The sequence below is a fragment of the Biomphalaria glabrata genome, chromosome 10 (assembly GCF_947242115.1).
Source record: "Biomphalaria glabrata chromosome 10, xgBioGlab47.1, whole genome shotgun sequence".
In the NCBI taxonomy this organism is placed as follows: Eukaryota; Metazoa; Mollusca; class Gastropoda; family Planorbidae; genus Biomphalaria; species Biomphalaria glabrata.
In genome coordinates this window covers 35,935,592-35,960,118 of record NC_074720.1, presented here as the reverse complement: position 1 = coordinate 35,960,118, position 24,527 = coordinate 35,935,592, and the positions used below count along the sequence as shown (strand labels likewise).

The 24,527-nt window shown below is 36.5% G+C and overlaps 1 protein-coding gene across 1 annotated transcript; it reads right to left on the bottom strand.

The window, feature by feature from the left end:
• Positions 1 to 480: 480 nt before the first annotated feature.
• On the bottom strand, positions 481 to 24,527 carry LOC106071097 (A disintegrin and metalloproteinase with thrombospondin motifs 10-like). Its single transcript, XM_056043223.1, has 11 exons — positions 24,262 to 24,527; positions 21,267 to 21,454; positions 20,397 to 20,489; positions 16,939 to 17,092; positions 15,421 to 15,641; positions 11,914 to 11,991; positions 9,859 to 10,007; positions 6,805 to 6,839; positions 3,989 to 4,100; positions 1,399 to 1,569; positions 481 to 634 (listed from the first exon to the last, which is right to left on the bottom strand). Exons 1-11 carry the CDS (start codon positions 24,404 to 24,406, stop codon positions 481 to 483), a joined length of 1,500 nt encoding a protein of 499 aa, XP_055899198.1. The 5' UTR covers positions 24,407 to 24,527.

Here is a 24,527-nt window from a genome sequence, read left to right as displayed (position 1 = left end):
ACGGAGGGGAATAATCCAGAGCAGAGTCCGGTGACGTAGTATTGTTGCGGCCCTTTACTCTACTCTACATTTTCCTACCGAGTAGAATTTTTTTCATAATTATTCTTAGTCGACGACAATACACGAATCACTCCAAAAATTAACTATTTTGTTAATCACTTAGTACTAATTAATAAATTTAGTTTTATATAGCAGAAAGGGAGCTAAACTATGCAATCTTCAGATAAATAGCTGTAATTTGCGGTTATTTCCCTTAGTTAAGTTTTTAGTTGTTTTACTGTTGTGATATTGACAAGCATAATTAAAATTTATATGGCTCCCACTAAAAAAAAATAATAAATAAATAAATAAATAATTCGCCACTGAAATATACTTTACAGATTCTAATTTGTTTTTAAGCCCTATATTAAGAGCAACGATCACTGTAGACATTCCATAATGAGACCTGCGGAAAACGAAATGTAAAGAATGTAATCCACTTCATGTGTACTTCACCTGGCAATCATAGGACCTACTCCCAAATCTCATCTGGCATTGTTTGTTTGCTGGAATCTCCTGACCAAGCAGACGGCTGCTGACATCTGGGATGTCCCCAACTGCAGATAGTGTGTTAGATAAACATGTTTGTCCAGACCTGCAATATTTATAAATAATAGTTATGCATTTGTTTAAAAACAATTGGAAACCACTTAACCAATTATTATTGAAATGAAAATAAATATTTACGTTGTATCAACATCTGCAGCAATAATGATACAAGGAGGTCGATAATGCTCCAAGGCTTCAATATCTTTCTCTGTCTAGTTTAGGTGTTTTTCATTTAACTTCCCTTGATAACGACATAAATCTTAACTCTTTCTCTCCGTAATTATTTCCCACGTTTCGACGGGATTCTTTATTTTGCTCAGTAGTATTTCATAACCCTGTTATGATCAAGCTTCAATACCTTTTTTGTTTGTTATTAGAAAATGTTTTATTCGGTAATGATTTAAAGGGAAATGCATGCTCTTGTTGTATAGACAAGATAAAGTTTATAAAATCAAACATTAATTTAATTTAACGAGCTCAAATCAACGATGGTATCGTCAATTAGGAGAAAAAGAGTTAAAATTAGTCTAAAGTAAGCCTCTTGTTTCAATTGTGTAAGTACCAATTAAATACGATACCAAAAGAAAAACGTTTGCCGAAGACAGGCCAAGACCGCAAACATTGACAGACAACCGCTTTGTCTGCATGAAGAGTGGCAACTATATGTAAGTCAAAGGTGGGTTTTGCGTCCTGCATATTTTTTCCGCATCTCGTAAGTTGGTTTGAAACACTGCACTATCTATAACCTTTGAAATCAAAGACATTGCCATTATGTTAAAAAACAAACAAACAACTCTTTGCTTTACTTACGGACTGTCTAACAGTTGAGTGATACAAGAAGTGATGTAGCTCTTGCTACACATGGAAAACAACCAGGGATTTCTCTTGGTGGTCTTATTAGTTTCAGACGAGGACGAAGCCATCAGGAATTGGTCTGAGTAGGAGCAAGCGTTTTTATCACCGTCATGTCTGGCTGACAAACTGGGAAATGAAACAAAAGCCTTGAATGGAAATGCAAACTACATAATTTTAAAGTTATACTTTATAAAAAAAAATAAAACCATCATTGTGCTAGAACAGAACCATCTTTGTGTTAAAATAAAGCCATCATTGTGCTAGAATAGAACCATCATTGTGCTAGAATAGAACCATCATTGTGCTAGAATAGAACCATCATTGAGTTAAAATAAAGCCATCATTGTGCTAGAATAGAACCATCATTGTGCTAGAATAGAACCATCATTGTGCTAGAATAGAACCATCATTGAGTTAAAATAAAGCCATCATTGTGCTAGAATAGAACCATCATTGTGCTAGAATAGAACCATCATTGTGTTAAAAAAAAGCCATCATTGTGCTAGAATAAAACCATCATTGTGTAAGAATAGAACCATCATTGTGCCAGAATAGAACCATCATTGTGCTAGAATAGAACCATCATTGTGCTAGAATAGAACCATCATTGTGCTAAAATAAAGTCATCATTGTGCTAGAATAGAACCATCATTGTGTTAAAATAAAGCCATCATTGTGCTAGAATAGAACCATCATTGTGCTAGATGAGAACCATCATTGTGCTAGAATAGAACCATCATTGTGTTAAAATAAAGCCATCATTGTGCTAGAATAGAACCATCATTGTGTTAAAATAAAGCCATCATTGTGCTAGAATAGAACCATCATTGTGCTAGATGAGAACCATCATTGTGCTAGAATAGAACCATCATTGTGTTAAAATAAAGCCATCATTGTGCTAGAATAGAACCATCATTGAGTTAAAATAAAGCCATCATTGTGCTAGAATAGAACCATCATTGTGCTAGAATAGAACCATCATTGTGCTAGAATGGAACCATCATTGTGTTAAAATAAAGCCATCATTGTGCTAGAATAGAACCATCAATGTGCTAGAATAGAACCATCATTGTGCTAGAATAGAACCATCATTGTGTTAAAATAAAGCCATCATTGTGCTAGAATAGAACCATCATTGTGCTAGAATACAACCATCATTGTGTTAAAATAAAGCCATCATTGTGCCAGAATAGAACCATCATTGTGCTAGAATAGAACCATCATTGTGCTAGAAGAGAACCATCATTGTGCTAGAATAGAACCATCATTGTGCTAGAATAGAACCACCATTGTGCTAAAATAAAGCCATCATTGTGCCAGAATAGAACCATCATTGTGCTAAAATAAAGCCATCATTGATGGAATCATCTCCTTCATTGAACAATTGAACAGTGTCGTGATTGCAATATTACTTTTCGATGTTCGCTATCCTTCTAATAGCAATTAATACATGAACGTATGTTCTTTATATACTACTATATGGGAGCTAACTTTGGGCTAGCTGCAAACACTGCATCGGGCCTAAGTCTGACTACTAAAACCGTGCCTGTCTGAAGACTGTACTTGGCCAGTGATGGAACATCCAAAACATGTAAAACAAACATTTTGCAAACACAGTGTTGTGGCAGTCGAGTGACACTATAATGTTTGGTCATGGCTGGCAACGTGACAAGAATTGGTTTTTAATATTGATTTTTATCGTCAATACATTAATATGATGCTATTGAGTTATTATGGTATGCGTCATACAAACATAATTACATCTCATTGCAAATATACATTCCGAAGTATATACTTTAAGAGTTAACGTCATTTCTATGCCTTAGAGTTGGTCTTCTATCGAAAAGTTCAAAAGTTCCAGCAGTGCCTCAAAAGGAACCAGTATAAATGTTATATATATCTACAAACATAGTAACACTCCAGGTAACCAGTCATTTGCTGTGTCCTAGCTAGTTGAACCCAGTCTTCTATCTTACCTGTGTCCTAGATCGTTGGACCCAGTCTTCTATCTTACCTGTGTCCTAGATAGTTGGACCCAGTCTTCTACCTTCCCTCGTCATAGATCGTTGGACCAAGTCTTCTATTTTACCTGTGTCTTAGCTCGTTGGACCCAGTCTTCTATCTTATCTGTGTCCTAGCTCGTTGGACACAGTCTTCTATCTTATCTGTGTCCTAGCTCGTTGGAACCAGTCTTCTATCTTACCTGTGTCCTAGCTTGTGGGAACCAGTCTTCTTTCCTACCTGTGTCCTAGCTTGTGGGAACCAGTCTTCTATCTTACCTGTGTCCTAGCTTGTGGGAACCAGTCTTCTATCTTACCTGTGTCCTAGCTTGTGGGAACCAGTCTTCTATCCTACCTGTGTCCTAGCTTGTTGGAACCAGTCTTCTATCTTACCTGTGTCCTAGCTCGTTGGACCCAGTCTTCTATCCTACCTGTGTCCTAGCTCGTTGGACCCAGTCTTCTATCTTACCTGTGTCCTAGCTTGTGGGAACCAGTCTTCTATCTTACCTGTGTCCTAGATCGTGGGAACCAGTCTTCTATCTTACCTGTGTCCTAGCTCATGTGCCGCTGTTAAGTAAGATGTGTAATATCCGTAATCTTCTATGACCGACGAGCTGTAACCATCAGTTAGACATAATGTATCCAGCCAAGCTAATCCTAAAAATCAAATAACAAAATAAAACGTTTAATCTTTTAAAATAAAATCGATTAGGTAATTTAATCTAATCTTCACGTCTATTAGATATGGTCTGTTTTTTTTTAAGACTGGCCATATATTACCCCCGACCCGCGGGTCTTAATTTGCATATCACTGTCGATATAGTCACTGAGAGTGTTTTGGAAATAGTTAAACGAAATAATAATGTTATAAGAAAAGCGAATGCGTAAATGTCAAAATAGTATGAATGGATCTATCAAAATAGCTAATGGATCTAAATCCATTTTTTTAAAATGAAAAATATTTGCTTTTAGGCCTACACATATCTGATTAAAACATGAAATGAATGGACATTATTTTGTATGCTCGTGTGTTAAAGTATAAAGTAGATCTATCATCTTTGAATTAGATCTAGAGCTAGAGATAGATCTTAAGTTGTCATCGATAGATTTCGTTTTGCGCGTGCGTGACCTTTCTGTCTTCTCTAATGAAAGAATGAATGAAACGCTTGTTAGATGTACGCTACTCATAAATGGAACTATTAAATGTATGTCAACACTGCTTCGCAGCTATAGCAAACGAATGTAGGAAAAATATTTTAGAAAAACAAAATTTGATTAAAATATGAAATGAATGGAATATAACTATTATGTTTATGTGTTAAAGTATAAAACTATCTTTCTGGAGTGTACTTTTTATCATCTTAGAGTTGAATTAGACCTAGGAATAGAGAGATGTGTAACATTTCGGTGGTCTTGACTAATGAAAGAATGTACGCCAGGACTTCTAAATTCGCAGACATAAGGAGTGAATTTATGTAAATCGCGTTTGAAACACAAATTTGAAGGTTAATTTTATTAACTAATGAGATCAATAGAATATATAATGTGGACTTTCATGTGTCAAAGTAAGAAACTATCTTTGCAAAGTGTAGTTTTAAAAATTAGATCTAGATCTAGATCCTTTCGATCTTGTCTCATGGAAACATGGCCTAGATTCATGAAATAGTAATACTTTCATACAATTGGGCAGCTTTTTTTTAAGGGTCTTAAGTTTGTTTTAGGGCTACTGTACATACGTTACGGTTCCAGTTAGCACCCAAGGAACATTTATGCCAAGTTTTATCAAGATTAGTAAAACGGTTTTAATTTCTATGCGAGACACACACCCATACATACATACACACATACGCCTTAATTTCTGCTTTATATTATTATCATCACCATCAAACTCCATTTGAGTGAGGGCTTGAAAAGCTCAAATCCTCTCTTGCAAAAGCCCTGGACAGAAACCCTGCTGTCTTGCGTAGTGCATAAATGTCGCCATACAGGTCGAGAATTTTTGGTTTCCCAGACCTGTCGAGACGGAGATCAGCAAGTCTGGGGCAGTCAAACGAATATAAGGCACGGTTTCCTCTTCTTCCCCTCAGCGGGGGCACCGTGAATCGAAATTTGGCTATAGTCATGAGAACTATGAGCCAATAGGACAGTGGCCTGTCCTGCACTGTGCTATAATAGCTTTCTCAAGCCTGGACAGCCTCCACCACGGGGATGTGCGGTCAGGGCGCCTCATGTTCTCCCAGACGTCACAGGCTTTTTGGGGACTTTTTCCAGCTCTCAAACCATTTTTCCATTTCTGTTTTTTTTAAATTATAGTCAGAGCATGGCAAAAACTTACAGCCAGTTCGGTGGGTGGAATTTGCCCTCCCTGGTGGACCAAGGAGTCTGCAATAGTGTTGCCAGTCTTTATATAATAGATTGAAAAGATTTGTAGATCAGATGATTTCCGTGTTTTGTTTTGTGTTTTTTTAATGACAACACCTCCTTTACTTAATCAACTGCCGTCAAATGCTATCTTATAATATAAAACACAAAGTTAGGCGTATGTATGTATGTATGTCTTGAATAAAAATAAAAACCGTTCAAACAATTTTGATAAAACTTGAAATTAAAGTTCTTTAGATCACGGAAGAGACCGTAGCGTATGTTTAATGTATCTCCCACAATAAACTGGAGAATCCTATGATAAACAAAAAATACTTAATTGTTGGCGATATATCTATAAAAGAACGAAACTTTTTAACAAATCGGGAAAACCCATTGAAGTCGGTTGAACGGCTAAACCCATTTTTACACTTTACTTTTAGTTTCGTGGCAAAATTTAAAAAAAATGTGGAGAGAACAATCTTCCTGTTTGACAGAGATCTAAATTAAATACAGTAGATCAGTAGCTAGAACTACTTCCTATATAGTATATACTACAGCATCTCTAGCACACGACACACTCCTAGCAAACATAAAGTGGCGGTGTGTCCCGGTCTGACACAAACTTCTCTCTATATAGTCTGAGCATAGAGCCCACGTCTTAACTAACACTAATAAATTATCTGTGTTTGTCTCGACCCACGTATCAGACGCTCTACAAGACAAACATTTAACTGACATTGACCCAACTTTGTCTGATCTCTGTCAAGTCTATCCGTGAGGCTTGAAAACACCTATGAAACTAATTAACCTCACTCACACACACACATACAACACTGTGACACTTTGGTATATATATATATATATATATCATGGGCGTAGCAAGGGGTGGGGGTGGGTATATATGACCGTATGCCTTTTTGACAAAAGCAATCTTTTTTTGGTGAAACACTTTAAAGATTAGCTAACACGCCTAATTGCTTTAACTGCTAGCACATACCTAGTATATCCGTATTATTGCTCCATAGATCATTCCTATAAGGACAAGAAAAAAACTTGTTTCATAAATATAGAATTTTTCTTGACAGCATTCAAAGTTTAAGCCTAGTTAAGTTATAAAACAAAAACACGCATATATATATATATATATATATATATATATATAATATATGTATACGTGATTCAAAAGGAAACGTATGTAAATAACCCTCATTGTTTTAAATGTATCGGCGCTTCTTTTTTTTTTTTTAGGGGGGGGGGGCGCAGAATAAATCCTATGATAGGTATACACAGTGCTTTTTTTTCTGTAAAAAAAATAGGTGCTGGTACTCACTGATTAGGTGCCGGTACTCAGTAGTTGATTGCCTAACTTTAAACTACTTAAAATTACTAATATAAGTTAAAATACAAGAAAAGTAATATTTTTTTTCAAAAAGGTGCCGGTGCGTACCGTCACAAAAGAAGCCCTGTATGTACGCATGAGCCAAGCAGCGCATCCAACAGCTAGGGTGTGATTGTATGGGACTGACATTCAACGTTCAATGTCTGCTACTGCAAGCTCAAACCACATACAATTACATTGGTGAATCTTTTGCTTTCTATACTTTTGAATGTGTCTTTCGTTGTGTGTAGTCTGACAGAATATGAAATTAATGAAGACAAAGTTATTTAGGAATCACTTGTACAAATAGAGCGGTATAGAGCTTGACTTCTTCAACATGAGGTTTCGATATCAAACCATTGAATTTCAGGATTTTGTAAAAGTCTAATAGATAACGGACATGAGTTGGAAAAGTAAATTTCTCCTTTCAGACCTTGAGGTCTATAGGGCAGATAATGTAAAGGTCTTCTGTTTGTGTGGTTAACGAGGGTGTCATGTGACCAGCACAACCACCAACCGCCTAAACTTTACCCAAACTAATATCAGGAATCCATTAAAGCTGGGTAAAGAGCCCTAAATATCCAGAAATTAAGAATCCCAGTCTTCACGATGATTCGAACCAGGGACTCTCTGGTTAGGAAGCCAAGTGCTTTATCACTCAGCCACCGCGACTCCTGGAAAAGTAAAGTCGGCTGGTATTTATACTGGAGACATGACACCCACGTTAACTGTCGTTCATAAAAACAGTAAAGTTTTAAATGATATATGCCCCATGGATCGTCAGGTCTTCCGACTATTACTATTTCCTTTTCCTTTTAAAGGCTAAGTTCATGAGGAGGTCAAACTCAAGAGGTGTGGAATTATTCTTTTTTACTACGCGGAAGTGAAGGAAATCGGCCATGGGCTTAAGGCTATTTTTAAGTCTGATGGCTCATTAGCTCAAAGAGACTATTTGAAGTTGCGGAGCATGGGAAAGGTGGCAGTAGATGGTGTTCATGCGCTGGAGTAAAAAGAAAATGATTTCATAGTGAAAAGTAAAGATTAAGACATGTTTTACATATTTTTTCTTTGATCTGCTCGAGCCTTCCATTAGCCCGATCGAGCTTAGTAAGAAGGGGAGAAATCCGATCGAGGAAAAGTACGCTTGCCGATACCTACCCTACACCTCTTTGACGTCATATTTAATTTCAACTACGCCTAGTGATACATTAAATCAGATTTAGTTTTATAGACAAAAGGACGAGGAATTCAGAGATACCATCAGTGTTTTCATAGTTCAGACCTTTACGGGGCTATAAAAATCCAAAACGCTGCTAGCGGGCTTAATTCGATCGAATTTCGCACTTTACTTATATTGTTATAAACCTGGTGGTGGCACAGATGGGGGTAGTGGTGTGAGTGTAGTCAGCCGACGCAAATCACCCCAGGCCAGCGCTAGACGAGCGGTCAACCGTGACGAGTTACGACGGTCAGCCGAGACGAGTGTCAACACGGCGGTTCGGGAAGGATCGACGGCGGTCCGGGAAGGATCGACGTCGTGAACAGAGCTCAGGAGAGTCACGAGAGTTGTAGTCATCTGACCACCTAGAAACGTCGAGCGGCGTTCTGTCCGGTTCGAGAAGGCCAGTAGGGACCCTATATAAGAGCGGAGGCGACGCAGTCAAGACGGTTGAGAAAAGGGGCTCAATACAGCGAGGTTTAGAAAGGAGGTTCACGACAAGAGTTCAGAACACGGTCGACTACAGCACAGTTCAGCGGTGTGGTTCTGTACGGAGCATTACGACGGTTCAGTGCGGAGTACTATCAAGTACAGTTGAGACGAACGGCGTCTTGATCTTGGTCTGTGATCGAGTCCGACACAACGAGCCCAAGTGTGTGAAGTCAGTCCTGAACTGTTGAACCCAGTGCAAGCCCGGAACGAGACGGAGAGGCCAGTGCAAGACTTGATACGGCGGAACGTGTTATCGGAGAGATATTTGTTATCGCAGAGCTATTTGTACTGTTCTACGTGATGCCAATTGTACAGTATTGGCTGTTATTTATGGACATTAAACCTTTACGTTATTTTGGAGCCCTGACTTGTCAAGTTCTTTAAGTTGGTGGTGTATGGTGCAGTTTGCAGAGAGCCTGGATAGTGAGATTCGTAACAATATGTTCAAACTTTTTACCAGACAAACAGAAAGACAGATAACGTTGAGACCCCTCAACTCAAGAAAATATTAAGAAACAGGAACAGACACAAAATAGAGCAGTGAGATTCATAACTAACGAATATTTACAATTGACTAGAATTACACCTTTAGTAAAGTCTTTAAATTTAGAAAGCCTTCAGGGGAGAAGAATCATAAGTAAAGTAGCAATTATACATAAGCACTTACAAAAACAGAATCCAAAAAAATACTCAGAAAGACACAAAGATAAAGACACATTCCTCGTTCCATATGCTAGGACAAATTTGTACAAATACTCCTTCTTCCATAGTGCTATTAGAGCATGGAATGGGTTGCCTGAGCTAGCCAGGAAAACCAGTGACTTGACAGAATTTAAATCATTGGTTAATATGCATGACTAAATTCATGACACGTAGGACGTAATCATCTTCTTTTTTGAAGTAACGGCTGTATTATATAAGATAAGATATAAACTTTGTAATAAGCAAAGAAACAAACTCACCCAACAAACAGCATGGCGTGATCGTATGGGAAACTTAAATCTCTCCCAGAAGTGGACGTTAGGAATGTCGTAAAACTTGATAAGACTTTATCAGTGTCAACTCTGCTGATATTATTGGACTGAAAGGTCAACTGGAATGACGCAGTAGTCTGAAAACAAAAACCTAAAGTTCGTGAGTATAAGAGTTGGCATGATGAAGTAACAGTGACACAAAAAACAGCACAAGTAACAACATTAAGGTGGAGGAACATGATGATCTACGTGAGGCGAAGGGAACAGGGAACTTCGGGTCAGATCACGAACCAATTAAACCTGACACAGCACAGGAAACAGGCTAAAGTGTCCAACTAAGCGCAAAGCCATTAGTTCACGCCTGACAGCTTATAGAAATTCTCAGTGGCCAAAGAATTCAAGGGGACTACCAGACATGTAACCAAAACGAACTTTATCCAAGACCTGCATTCACTTTCAAGTAATAAAGAGGAACTGTTAGTTAGACTCCTTTCATTTACCTTTACCTATCCCTTAGTCTGTTGGACCGTTGGGGTACCATGCAAGACTCGTCGACCGTCTTTCTCCATTCCTCTCTGTCTTTTGCCTTTGTTAAAACCTCTTTCAATGGCAGACCCGTCCATTCTTTTATGTTGTCCTCCCATTGCTTTCTCTGTCTGCCTTTTCTTCTTTTTCCTGGTACTGTTCACTGATGAAAGGTCTGCGAGCCCCGAAGATCTTGTAATATGACCATCGATTTTGAGCTTGCGTTTTTTTATGATAGTTAGTAGTTCATCATGGGGTCCGATGGCTGCAGTAACCCTGTCTCTAATCTTATGGTTTATAATGCGGTCTTTAAATGTGATACCTAAGATCCTTCTGTAGCATTTTTACTGTTATTCAGACAAACCCATTTCATTATTAATGAACTAAACCCATAATTATAACAATGTTAGAAAGAGTTGTTTTTTTATGCACTAACGATGACATTGTCAAATGTCATCTTTCTCTTTCGCTCTCTCTCATATTTACTCTTACATATATATATATATATATATATATATATATATATATATATATATATATATATATATATATATATATATATATATATATATATATATATATATATATATATATATATATATATATATAAATCCGTCTCGTTTAAAAACTGTCTGCTGACAGGTTCTCTCTTTGATGTAAGTTAAAGTAAATTGGCTCCCAAATCTTTGTATCCTTCTCTCTCTCTCTCTCTCTCTCTCTCGTTAACTCTGTCTTTCTTTCTTTCCCCTTTCCAGCGTTACCCCAAACCTGCATCCTCATAGAAAGCAGAGAAAACATACGCACACAAGCTTGTAACTTCACTCAGGGTATTCTTTGAAATTATATTTTATGAGACGAAAGCCTCAAAGTCAGTCAATGGAATTTTTGTTTGTTTCTATTGTCCAGTGTGCGATGATCGTCAAAAGTCTCTTCTAGCTTGAACATTATGTCTGAGAATGCAAACGAAACTGGATCAGATCTAAAGAATTTAAGCTCTGGTTTCTTTTAAACAGATCAAACTATAGGAATGTTTAGGGAGGAAGTTGACAATGAATGAGCCACGTTTCTGCTTTGTATGACAGAGTGTAAACCAAAAAATAGAATGCAATGACTCGGTTAATAAAAAAAATGTTATTGCAATTCAAAACATAGTCAGACATAATCACGCTTTAGGCCAAAGTCTGCCTGGTGGAGAATACGATCCAGAAGAGGACAATGTCTTCCTCATGTAGGACGTCTGGAAATACTTTCTCCATCACTCCCCATTCTCTCTTTCTTTCTTTTTTAAAATCTTCTTTGCTCTGTTATTCTCTTACTGACTAATCTGTCCATCTTTTTTTATGTTATCTCACTGTCTCTTTTTCTCACGTGATCACATCTCTCTCTCTCTCTCTCTCTCTCTCTCTCTCATTCTCTCCCTTTCAAATTGACCATAGCACAAAAGAAATGCAGATATCATTTTGAAATTCGTGAAAAAAGAAATTAGATCTAATTACTAAACACACACACACAAATTACCTTAAAAATAATAATTTTGGTTAGTTTGATTCTCAAACGAATATTGTTGGCGTCAAAGTTTTGATATACAAGGTCCATCTGATAATACAAAAAATAATAATGTCAAGATTAAGAGACACATCTGTGTACATATACTAACCCAAACTTGGGTAGATTACGCGAATACCGTATTTATATGTATTACAATGCTTGTAACAACTCTGTCTGGTAAAAAAAAAGTATGCATGTTATTTTACTCACATCCTTTCTCGGATCAAGTTAAATCATTTATTTACAAAGACATGACATTAATCAATTATAAAAAATAACCAATAAGACTATTAATTACTGGTAATTTATGATTTTGTTTAATAGCTGCAAAGAAAAACAAGTACTTCAGTATTCTCATACTTGGCTAAATTTGCTCGGTTTAGTCCCCTAAAGTAATTGTTAAGGCTATTTCTCCCTCACGCATTTTCCGATATCAAGTTGATACTTTAAACAATTATTTACTGTACCTAACAAAGTGCTGTTAAAATTCAGTATGAGCAATAGCAGTCAGTAAGGGGCAGTCATTAATGGTAGTCACTTCTGAATGTTGTCGTATGCAGTCACTATAGACTTATTATATAGCAGTTGAGATTTGTACCAGTTAATAAGTTATTACTACATTTCTATAGCGATTATTGCGGATATTGTTATTATTGTATATATTAAACAAAATATTTTTGTCTTCCACATCAAGGGTTATTTCCCACTTACGAGAGATGTATGAACATCCTCCTGCTAACGCCTACAATCTATAACATTATACTATGAATCCGATGTCACCCAGAGACCATCCAAAATAAGGTGGTGACAAAAGTATTTGTTGATATTTTGCTTAATTTGTAAATAGTTTTCAGGGATAGAATTAGGAAGGACGCTAAATTAAATTTCATTGTTTCCAACTAGAGAAAAAAATATTTAATACTAGCTTGATGCAGTTAGATGGACAAGGATGAAGGATCTTAGTGTTATGGAAATACATATTATAATCAAGTCATGGAAAGTAAAGTAGAAATTATGTTTAAAACCTTAAACCATAACCTTAAATTACAAAAACAAATCCAAACAAGGTTACAAAGACAGTTTGTGTGGAAACACAAACTCAAAATCGGCCCCCGAAGAGGTCCACCCAGGCAGGCTTCAATATTTTCAGAAAGAACATCCAAATGTTCTTATATCAAAGACAAATGAGAAATAATAATGGAGAAAGAAGGTTAACAGATCTTGTGTAGTGCCCCAACGGTCCCGCAGATCAAAGGATAGGTGTAAGTGAATGTAAAGTTAGATGTAAACCTGGCCTAACTAGTTCCCCTTTTAGACCTCGTGGTCTATAGGGCAGATGATGTAAAGTTCATCTGTTTTTGTGGCCTACGGTTAGCGAGGGTGTCATGTAGCCAGCACAACGACCAACCGCCTATACTTTTCCCCAACTAAAGTCAGGTACCCATTAGAGCTGAGTGGACTCAGAGGCGCCCAAAGATTCCAAAGTTGAAAATCCCAGTCTTCACCAGGATTCGAACCCGGGACCCCCGGTTCGGAAGCCAAGCGCTTTACCGCTCAGCCACCGCGCCTCCCCTGGCCTAACTGATGTCTTATAATTGATCTAATTGTTTTGAAAAGGCTCACTCTCTTATTCGAATCCTTTTTTTTTCTTTAAAAAACAGCTTGCATAACTGATTTTAAAAATTAGATTTTTCGCTTTCAGAAAAAAAAAGTAGCCGTTGCATCAGAACTTTGAATGGTCTAAAATATTGTGATGTCGGATTTTCAATATCTTTTCTAGTTTACGAGATCTAAACGGGACGGACGGACAGACGGACAGACGGTCAGACGGACAGACGGACAGACGGACAGACATTTCGCACAATACTAATAGCGTCTTTTCCCCTTTCGGGGGCCGCTAAAAAAATAATCAGAAAGACACAGTATGAAGATGCATTCTATTTTTCATAAGCAAGTCCGACAAAAGCCGGTCATCCTCAACTTGACGCCAAGTTGGAAACGGTCCGTTAGAGGAACCTTCTAAGGTTCTTGCCCTGGCGAGGATAGAAGAGAGCCATGTCACCTTTCACACGCCGTTTCTCGAGCGACCGTTTTATGTCGGACACCCACACGGCTCATCTGGTACAGAGAAGAAAGCTGCGGGGGTAGTTTGTCTGCACTTGACCTGTATGGGAGCTTAAAGGCACTACGCCTCACAGCAGAGCTTCTCGCCAAGGCTCTACGGGAGGACTGATCCTTCCAGCCTTGCCATCAATTGGAGTTCATCTCGGGTAGAGAGAAGGAATATGAAGGGCTTTCTGTCGCAGTTAGTTTTGTTGTTGAATATATTTGTAAAAATGTACACAACCGAATAGCGACGCTTTTTTTCTTCATGTCTGGTGAATATAATCGCAAATGACTTGTACGTCTGTCAATTACAGAAAACAATATTTGTCTCAATACAAGATACTGTCACAAAGATTATCTATCTATCTATCTATCTATCTATCTATCTATCTATCTATCTATCTATCTATCTATCTATCTATCTATCTATCTATCTATCTATCTATCTATCTATCTATCTATATCTATCTATCTATCTATCTATCTATCTATCTATCTATCTATCTATCTATCTATCTATCTATCTGTTATCTATCTATCTATCTATCTGTTATCTATCTATCTATCTATCTATCTATCTATTTGTCTATCAATCTATCTATCTGTCTATCTATCTATCTAGTCTGTCTGTCGGTCTGCATGTCAATCTTTCTTTCTATCTACAGGATGACAATGTTTTGTATCAACAGCTTCAGGGAAATCATCCTCTTCTAGCACGAGTGAGAACCCTTGAACAAAAACTTTTTCAACCTCCAGAGATACTCTAGCTAGCATCGATTGGGACGTAAAATATATCTTATTTATAGACGTTTATTCAAAGAAGATGATTACGTCCTAGCATATCCATTATATAACGTCCCTGGAGTCGCTTGGTTAAAACAATATAACCGACCATGATTTGGAGACAAAGAAATGACCTTTTGAGTGGACATTTCATAGTATTTTATTTATGACTGTCACTATTTTTAAAGAATAACTCTTCGAAAGAAAAGTCTTAATGTTATACATTATAAGTTAAAGGAATGTTTTTTTGTTTCATTTTTTTTATAACAAGAAAACCATTTTAAAAATGCATTTTTTACAAAGACAATATGATACAATACTTCAAATATCATAAGATTAATAACATATAAAAAAAAATTTTTGGATGCAAACCGGGTATCGAACCCATATGTTGACACCGATAGATGTCTCAAAGTATGTATTTACCAATATGCCCAGCGGGAATTTAAATGTATTGTTATTTGTTATTATTTATTGGTATTATCATTTTATGGCTATCTAAGTGTAATCCCAGACATCTGATTTAGAACTCTTTTTTTTAAATCAGCTAGGGGTATTGTAGAAATGTATCAAGTTAAAAGCTCTTACCCCAGTGAAAATAAAAGCGTAATATTCTTGCACTTTCTTCAGCGCCGTTACTTGATCTTTGGAAGCCTGATCCAGAAATAGTTTATAATTGCTGAACTCCAGAAAGGCTGTTATGTCAATGTAGTAGGTGGAGACTGACTGACGTCTTCTTCGATCTATCTTTCTGCCGTATTGAGATTTCTTACTGATGTACCGGACTTCTCTAGCATGGACACCAGGTGCTACAAGTATGTCGAGATGACATACGGGATGGTGAAAGCAACATGGGTTAGAATACATGGCATTCCTGCATAAAATAGATACATTGATCACATTTAAATGATATTGCTAATTATAAGTATTAATTGCTAGATATACCTATTTCTATACATTCGCAAAAATGTCATGAAATTGAAAAAAAATGGAAAATGGAAAGTATATCTCTGTGTTCCATAACGTTATATTTTATTTCTTTCTAGATTACTTTATTTTTGGATTGTCACACATAGAGACAGACCCACGAATAGCAAGCTTTTTTCGGTGTATTCGGTGAACAATATGTGATATGTATTGAAAGCGAAATGTTTTAAGAAGCCATTTATTGATGTTTTTTTTTTTAGAACTATACTAAAAAAAAATAATTAATCGCTTTTCCTTGTAAACAAAGTAATCTGTGTGTAATATTTAGTACCAGTAATCTTTCAGTATGGCGCCCCTCACATTACTTATTTTATAAATTTATTTCAACAGTTCCAACATACTTTTCTTTTCATTTTCTTACGTATTTCTTGAGATTTCATTACATTTCCACCACATTTCTTCATGTCGTATTACCTTCTTTTTTTATTTATTACTATGTTTTATTGCTTTGAAGAATGTAAATAGGATACAAAAAAATTCAAAGCCTAAAGAAACAGCAGAATACTGTGATTAGCTTTCAGTGCGATAATCCCTGATTATTAATATTTCAGTCATACTGGTGAGAAAGTCACCCGGTGGAGTACTTTAGAAAGTTAAACATATCTTCTAGTTACATTATATCGGGCGTAGTGGCTCTGTGGTAGAGTGCTTGGTTTTCTTGCTGGGAGTGTCGAGTTCGAGTCCCAGTAAAGACGGAAACCTTGGCGTTCAGAACTGGTGCAAACAGGGACCACCAGAAAGCAGCCTTAACACCAGCACCAGAAACTAAAACTCAAGGGGATTCACACAATCCCCAGTTCAAATAGCTTACTCAGTATGCAGGCAAACATTCCTGGCTCACATAGGTCTCAAAAGCCACATGAGGGGGGCTCAAAGAACATTGCATAGCTCTCAGCTTCCTCATATGATCAACACGGTGAAGACACAGACGACATGATTACCAAAGGCACCTTCTGTTTTGTAAAGACATAAGGCTGGAATTTTTTCTCTAAAAAAGCCACTTTGTTTATAGACTTTAATGAATACATAGTAACATATAAAGATTCGGGTGACTAGTCGGGATCGAGTGTACACTGAGAATAAAAAAATAATAAAGTATGAAACTAAAAGAAAACTTACGAGGCAATGCGTAGTCGGATAATGATGCCAAGGGAGTTAAAGCCCGTTTTACTTCATAGTTTTCGTTTACATTGTCGAACTGGTTAGCCTCCCTTTTCTTCCTGCTATTCGGTTCAATGGTGTATCTGATGTTCTGGTCGACATACTCTCCTCTCTAATCAAGAAAAAATAAATATAATCATTATCGATATGATAATCAGTACATATATATATAATTCTCTTCGTCGTTCAAGAGTTTGGACGAGAAGAAGAAGTAAATGAAAGATCACTCTCTTATTTCTGCGGATAGTCACCCCGAGAAAAACAAGAAGGGGGGGGGGGAGAACTAGTAATGTATAACTCTATAACTCTGTTAAGTCGTTGAATTAATGTTGGTTTGATTTTTATCTCTATTTATAAAGTACTTGAGTCCTAGCTGACTAATGGACTGACTGAACGTAATCATCTTCTTTTTGAAGTAACGTCTGTATTATATAAGATAAGAGAACTGTCACTAATTAGGGTCGCTCAAAACAGTTGAATGTTTAACAAGTTATGCCTTAATATATACTTGGAGTATCTAGAATTCTAGATTGAACTGTAATTCTCCCCCAAGATGAAGATCTAGAATGACGAGTCTACCTAAATGTCAGGAGGTAATGTGAGGAATCCGAGGGAATATATTTGATCAAACATGTTTCTAAAAATAACACAAACTTTGGTATGAAAGCGTGTGTTTTGGGGGAGGGGGGGGTGTTACGAGAACTTGAAATGTCAAGACTAACACTGTTCTAGCTAAATTATGGCCATTAGCACTTGTGTAATTATGGCCTTGTAAAAAAAAGTAAAGATCCCCTTTCAGACCATGTGGTCTATAGGGCAGATGATGTAAAGGTCGTCTGATTCTGTGGCCTACGGTTAACGATGGTGTCATGTGGCCAGCACAATGACCAAGCGCTTTTATTTTTCCCCAATTAATTCAGGTACCCATTAGAGCAGGGTGGTTTCAGAGGCGCCCGAGTATCCCTATATTAAAAATACCAGTCATCCCCTGGATTTGAACCCCGGACCCCGGTTCGGTAGCCAAGCGCTTTACCGCTCAACTACAGCGCCTCTTATTATGGCATTGAGTTCTTTTTAAATTATGGCCTTGAGTTCTTGTTAAATTATGGCCTAAAGTTCTTGTTAAATTATGGCCTTGAGTACTAGATAGATCATGGCCTTCAGAGCTTGCTAAATAATAGCCTCTATTATTTGCTAAATAATGGCCTTTCTACGTTATGGCTTGGAGTACTTATAAAAATATAGCCTTGAGTACTGTATACCTTTTGTTTTCCTTGCCTTCAGCAAACATTCTTTATACGCATTTGCTCTAAAACGTTACGAAATCTTTCAAGCCGCTGACGAGTTGTCTGAGCTTGTAACAATGCTAAAAGACAGGTCTATCTTTGCTATATCCTACTAGTCAACCGTCGTAGCATCCGCCGCTATTTTGCATGGCCGGTCTTAGGCCACAGCTACCTATGCGACTGCAGTGGGCCCCCACTTTCAAAGAATCCGCACTTTCATAGGACTCGCGCTTATTCAAGGTATATAAATTATAAAATAAAACCATTTTATAACTTAAAAACAGATTTCCCGCGCCCATCTGTCGATTTACCAGGAGCTCCTGGAAATCTCCCGAAATCGCAAATATACGAAAAAGTCCTTAAAATATACGGAAATATATAGACGAAAATTGTCATTTTGGGGTGTCATTCAATATGGAAAACGCCAATCCATTATGAATCAGCCGTAATTGTGTAATTTGGTGAAAGAAGCTTCTCGGGCCTCAAACTAATGAAGAATTACTTGAGGTCAACAATTCTTAAAGATAGATTGAAACATTTGGTAATTCTTGCTATTGAGCGTGATCTATGTAGGAAACAGGATTATTATGATATACTGTATGACTTTGCTACACGCAAGGCTCGTAAAGTAATTCAGTACGTAGTAAAGAATGAATAAAATGCATAGACGAATTTATTTTCTAATACAAACTCTTAAATTTCACTTATTATCCGCTTCCCTACCCAAACTTGGCCCTATGCGAAATCCGGCCTTGCTATTTACATATATATATATATATATATATATTATAGATACTTTTAAGCGAGCAATTCGTGTATGTGTGTATGTATATATATGTATATTTATAGTACCAGGTGACCGAGCCTCACTCGTTTGGACTGAATTGAGAAAGAGATTTACCAGAACTCAAACATTCTTTTAATGACAAAAATGAGCGATCGGAAAACGACTAGCGATTCGAAGGATTGTTTTTATGTTCTGATAGTTCTAAATGTTATTGTACATGGCGATTAGAATAGAAAGTTTCTTAACTCCTCCTACAGTCTAGAGTCTAGAATCTAGAACAGCCGCAGCTCACGTCGAGTCGATTTACATACATCTTTCACGTAAAAGTATTGGCTTTGAAGAAAGTCTTTGCAGTGTAACCTATCAAATGGTTAGGATCAGACATTTAATATTGCATTTAGTATATTTATTATGGCCTTACGCCTTAATACGAAACACTAAGTGATGCAAAATCTCTAGGATAGAGGGTAAAACATGGACTTTGTAACAATGTGTGGTTGCCTGGTAGGATAGAGGGCAAAACATGGACTTTGTAACAATGAGTGGTTGCCTGGTCGTGCGGTTTACCTTTTCAAGGTATGTGTATATATTAATTCTCAACTCAATGGCCTCATCGCGAAAACTCGAGGTCAGCCGTTATTTCGGTTTGAAAATGTCTCGTTATCGAAAAATAGGCCAATATTTTAAAGGCAATAGATACAATGTAAAACGACACACCGTGAACTGTGTTATTTTTACACTGTTGGGGGACTTGAAAGACTTTCTATTCTAATCGACATGTACAATTACATTTAGAGCTAACAGAACACAAAAGCAACTATCAAACTGATAGTCTTAACCCGAGCGTTCATTTTCGGAATTACAAAAATATTCCCAAAATAACTTCAGGTATATATCCTTCCTTAGGAAATTTTTTCAACCGAACGAGGCTCGGTCACCTGGTACTTTCTTTTAAATGTGTTTGGTTATGGTCTAAATAGCTTCATGGGAAAACAATTTGATTCTGTTAATCAGTAAACTTGATCTATCTTATAAAAAGAAAAATTTTTTTTTTTTTATTAACATGTGTTTTGTCCTCGACAACGAATAATTGTGCAAAGTTTGAACTTGATCCGAGACAGGGAAGTGAGAGAAATAACGTGTGCAAGATTTGTTCCAGACAAAGTGAGTTGATAGACACTTAGTAAAAAGACTCCCTGTCATCACAACACAACTACCAATGAGGGTCAAGAAAGCAGACCTAGTCTTAGTCTTTTGCACATTATCGAAATCTAGTTCGGGGATATATATATAGCATAATCCGTCGACTAAATGTCGTACAATTTAATTAATTTTCGACTCACCTTTATAATAAAATCGTCCGGAGCATCTGTAACATTTTGTCGAACGACATGAATGACAGCCTGATGGTTTGTGTCTTGGTAAAAAGCAACAAACTAAAACGAAAGCACGTTTTGTTTTTCACCAGTAATAAAAATTGTATTAATTTTACTACTTTCATTTAATGAACGCGTAGGATATACAAGAAGCTTCAAAGCAGTTTAACAACGCAATAAATGATTTTAAAATGTAAACTAATCAATAAATAGTCCCAGTGTGTGCACTTCAAAGTTCTTCAAGAAAAAATGCATGTTGTTTGCCTTTCGGCAAATTAGAAGATTCAAACTTTTGGCCCGTGATGGCCTGATCTTAACTAGGGGTACAAACAATTCTAATCGATTCCTATTGTAGATTCATTAATGGCACAGTATGTTGACCTTGGAATCAAATCTAACAATTTCAGGAATCGAGTGAGTGTAAGTAGCTAAGCAGCAACATGACCTTAATACAGATGTATCTTAATACTAAAAACAAATATTTAATAATTTAGAACCAAAACGAATACTCAGAAAAAAAAAAACTATCATTTTGTTGCGAAAATATACAAAGAAATGTATCTGTTAATACTATTTATCATATGGATAAGTCGTGAAAACTGCTTGGTTACCTATAAAAGGGTTCGAGTTCAAACCCCGACTTGAACTGAGTTGTGTTTACTAAGCACCAAACTGCAGCCCAGAATTCTTCTTCCAAATACTCCTCTTTCATGTGTCCACAAAAGAAATTGGACTAAGCCAGCTATAAGCAGGGAAGATGCTCTATATAAATATTATGGCATCTTTTTGTTAAATTATTTTTGATGATGTTAAATGTTTAATTGTTTACATTTGTACCTCGTCTTCCTGGACTTGTTGTTTAGTAATTTGATCATCCTCGATGGTGTATATTGGTAAATTACTGTTGATATGCTCAACACGACTCAGTTTTAATAACACAGTTGACATATTGGTGTCAGAAGTTAGTGTCACGTTGATAACACTGGGCATCCCTTTCACGTCATCGGAACTTATATCTAAATCAACTGAGAAGAAATACAAACAAAAAACATAATTATAAATGGTTCTTTCATATAGTGAAAGAGTTAAACTCTTGATTCATTAAAGACAAATTAGAATTGGTGCTATCTTCCTTAACTATTGGATACAGGTCCATTAGATATTTGCCCGGATGCCCATATAACCATTTCGCCCCTAATCCTATTTTCCTTAACTATTGGATACAGGTCCATTAGATATTTGCCCGGATGCCCATATAACCATTTCGCCCCTAATCCTATTTTCCTTAACTATTGGATACAGGTCCATTAGATATTTGCCCGGATGCCCATATAACCATTTCGCCCCTAATCCTATTTTCCTTAACTATTGGATACAGGTCCATTAGATATTTGCCCGGACGCCCATTTAGCCATTTCGCCCCTAACCCAATCCCCAACCTCCCGAGGGACTGCAAGGGGCGTGGCAGCGGGCAAATTTCAAACCAGGGATCATTGAGACGAATGTCCAGAGCGTATAACTCATGACCAGGCATGGATCCTGTTCTTATCGTGACCTATGGAATCGGAGCACAGTTGACATCCTTAAAAATAAAATTGATCTGTTTTGGCAAACGTGCCTTTTGTAAAGAATGAGAAGAGAAACAAAATTAATTATAGTCCATTTATCAGTGTCTTCTGAGGAATTTCCTGGTGATGTGGCAGGTCTGCAGCAGTACCGCCCTCTGGCAGGCAACCAGAATGTTCCATGAAATGTTAAGGGCCTTGAAGCTATTCGAGAGGTCAGTTGTTATTATCCACTATCGTGCTTGGAATTTTTGGTTTAGGTCTCGATATCCTATTGGCTAAGGAGAGATTGACTGATTCCTGGGGCTGTATTTGAACATTGTAGAACGACAGAAGGTAAATTGTAAGAAATAGTTTAGGAGAGAGAAGAAATTGTATTATTATTAATTAACAAAGGATGAAACAAACTGATGGATAGATCTCACATTTAAATCATGAAAATCAAATGTAGAAATGTTGGAAGAGTATCCTGCGTGTAGGCAAATTCAGAAGTAGCAAGGATTATTGGTGTATCTGGTGCGATATCAAAAATCAATATGTGAACAAAGAGCAGACTACTGTGATAAATTTATTGTGTGAAAATATCCAACATAATCAACAATGAGAGATGCCCACGATAAACTAGTCAAGGACTGTCATACTTAAACATAACGAAAACCATGTTACATTCAAAGCTTTATTATACTAAATGACAAACAACTACACACATAGTAAAGATCACAATACGAAATATGGTCAGTACACAGTCTAACAAATGTAAACAAGCACTAGGGGGGACAATCGAATTTCAAAATTGATAATTAAAATCACAAAAAGTCACAAAATGGAGATCTAAAAAAATTTGAATGGGCAGTGATAAAATGTGCGCTAAAATTATTATGTTAATTATTAAAATCATAGCTTTATACCGGATACACCAAATAGCTATCTATTTATAGGCTCTCCACCATGTATGAACATCTGTAATAGAAACGATAATCTTTGGACAAAAGTTGTAGCAATGTAGGGTATACTGCACTAACCCCACATGCAAATTTCGTAAAACATCTGTAGAAATGTCCATTGTTAGATGGAAAGGATATAATATATTGAACACATAACAAAAATGTGTCCGTCAGGGTTCTATTTCTTGCTTGGCTCAAATATTCAAATACTCAAATACAATTCATTAATACTTGCTAGTTCATTTCTTTGGCTTGGCTCGTTAGGGGGGTACTTGCAATTATTACTATTAAGAACAATTACTACTAAACACACTTCAACTCCAATGGAAATATAGATAATCCTTTAATATCCGATAGAGCACACAAAAATGACAGCCACTCTCAAGAAATATATGTACATAAAACATCAGTCCAGGAAACAACTGACTACCACTTTCTCTCTCTCCTACAAGGAAACACTCACATTCAAAACCATCAAGTGTAGACTCTACACATTCATGTCTGGGGGGGGGGGAATAAACAAAGGGATATAGCTCTTTCATACTTAAATAGTTACTAAGAAATAGCATGTTCACTCTCACCATAGCTTCACCTGACAGTGTCATTCCTATTGACTTCACCATTCTTACCTTTTATCATTTATTCATTTTGTCCAGCACCTGTATCCAAGCCGTACCTGTATTGCACACATGCAAAGCCTGGATGAATGAACTAGCTTCTAGAAAACGGCACAAACGATTTTCCCAGAAATTTGACAGTTCGTGTATATCCTTGAGAGATGAATTAATAACTCGTTGGTCATTTGAGAAAAGTCTAGTTTGACCATTCTGATTTTTCAAATTATAGGGAAAATTGCATTTGGCTAGAGAACTAGAAAATATTTATCTTGAACAGACTAAAACATCTTCGGGTATTTTCACATGTAGGCCCGTTGCATTAAAGAGTTTAATAAATTAATGTTTAAGAACTAAAGGTATATCATTAGTATATTATAAAGTCTAGTAGATTTATACATTCGCTTAACCAGGATTTTTTCAAAGTAGGGAATATGGCGGGGTACTAAATGTTTTTTTTTTCTTTTTGCCTTTTTTAAAAAATCAAACATTTATTAGTTATTAAGAGCAAATTAAATGCCCTATAAGTCGTATAAAGAAGGTATTGTCTTATTTAAAAAAAAAGTATTTCTATGTATTTCTTGTTGTATTTGCTTTAAAATATAAACTGATCTATCAATTTTTAAGGTATTTATCACATTATTAAGTATCTTTTTGAACGGTATTGAGCTTATATGTATATCTTTAACATAATGGAAATAATGCTTACCTTTAACAGATATTGTCCTAATTATTAGACTAAAAAGAATGAAAGTACTCTGATAGTAACCTATCGTAGCTCTGTACTTCATTCTCCAGGTATATTTTAATTGTTGAACGCTCGGATACATAAATCTTACAAGGAAGTGTAACATAATCGAGGCTTACTATATCCTAGGTCAATATAGTTCTAAATATGTAACCACTGAAAATTTGTATGCATTTCGTTTCCATTAATTAGGCCAATGGTTCCGCTTCTGGATTCTTAGACCGAGT

Excerpts from the sequence above, each read along its gene's own strand:
- LOC106071097 (XM_056043223.1), bottom strand. The coding sequence starts at position 24,406 with ATGTTACACTTCCTTGTAAGATTTATGTATCCGAGCGTTCAACAATTA. Across the intron at positions 15,642-16,938 it reads ATCCGACTACGCATTGCCTC|CACCTGGTGTCCATGCTAGA; the intron begins GTAAGTTTTCTT and ends ACATACTTGTAG. Across the intron at positions 1,570-3,988 it reads GCACATGAGCTAGGACACAG|TTTGTCAGCCAGACATGACG; the intron begins GTAAGATAGAAG and ends TTCATTTCCCAG.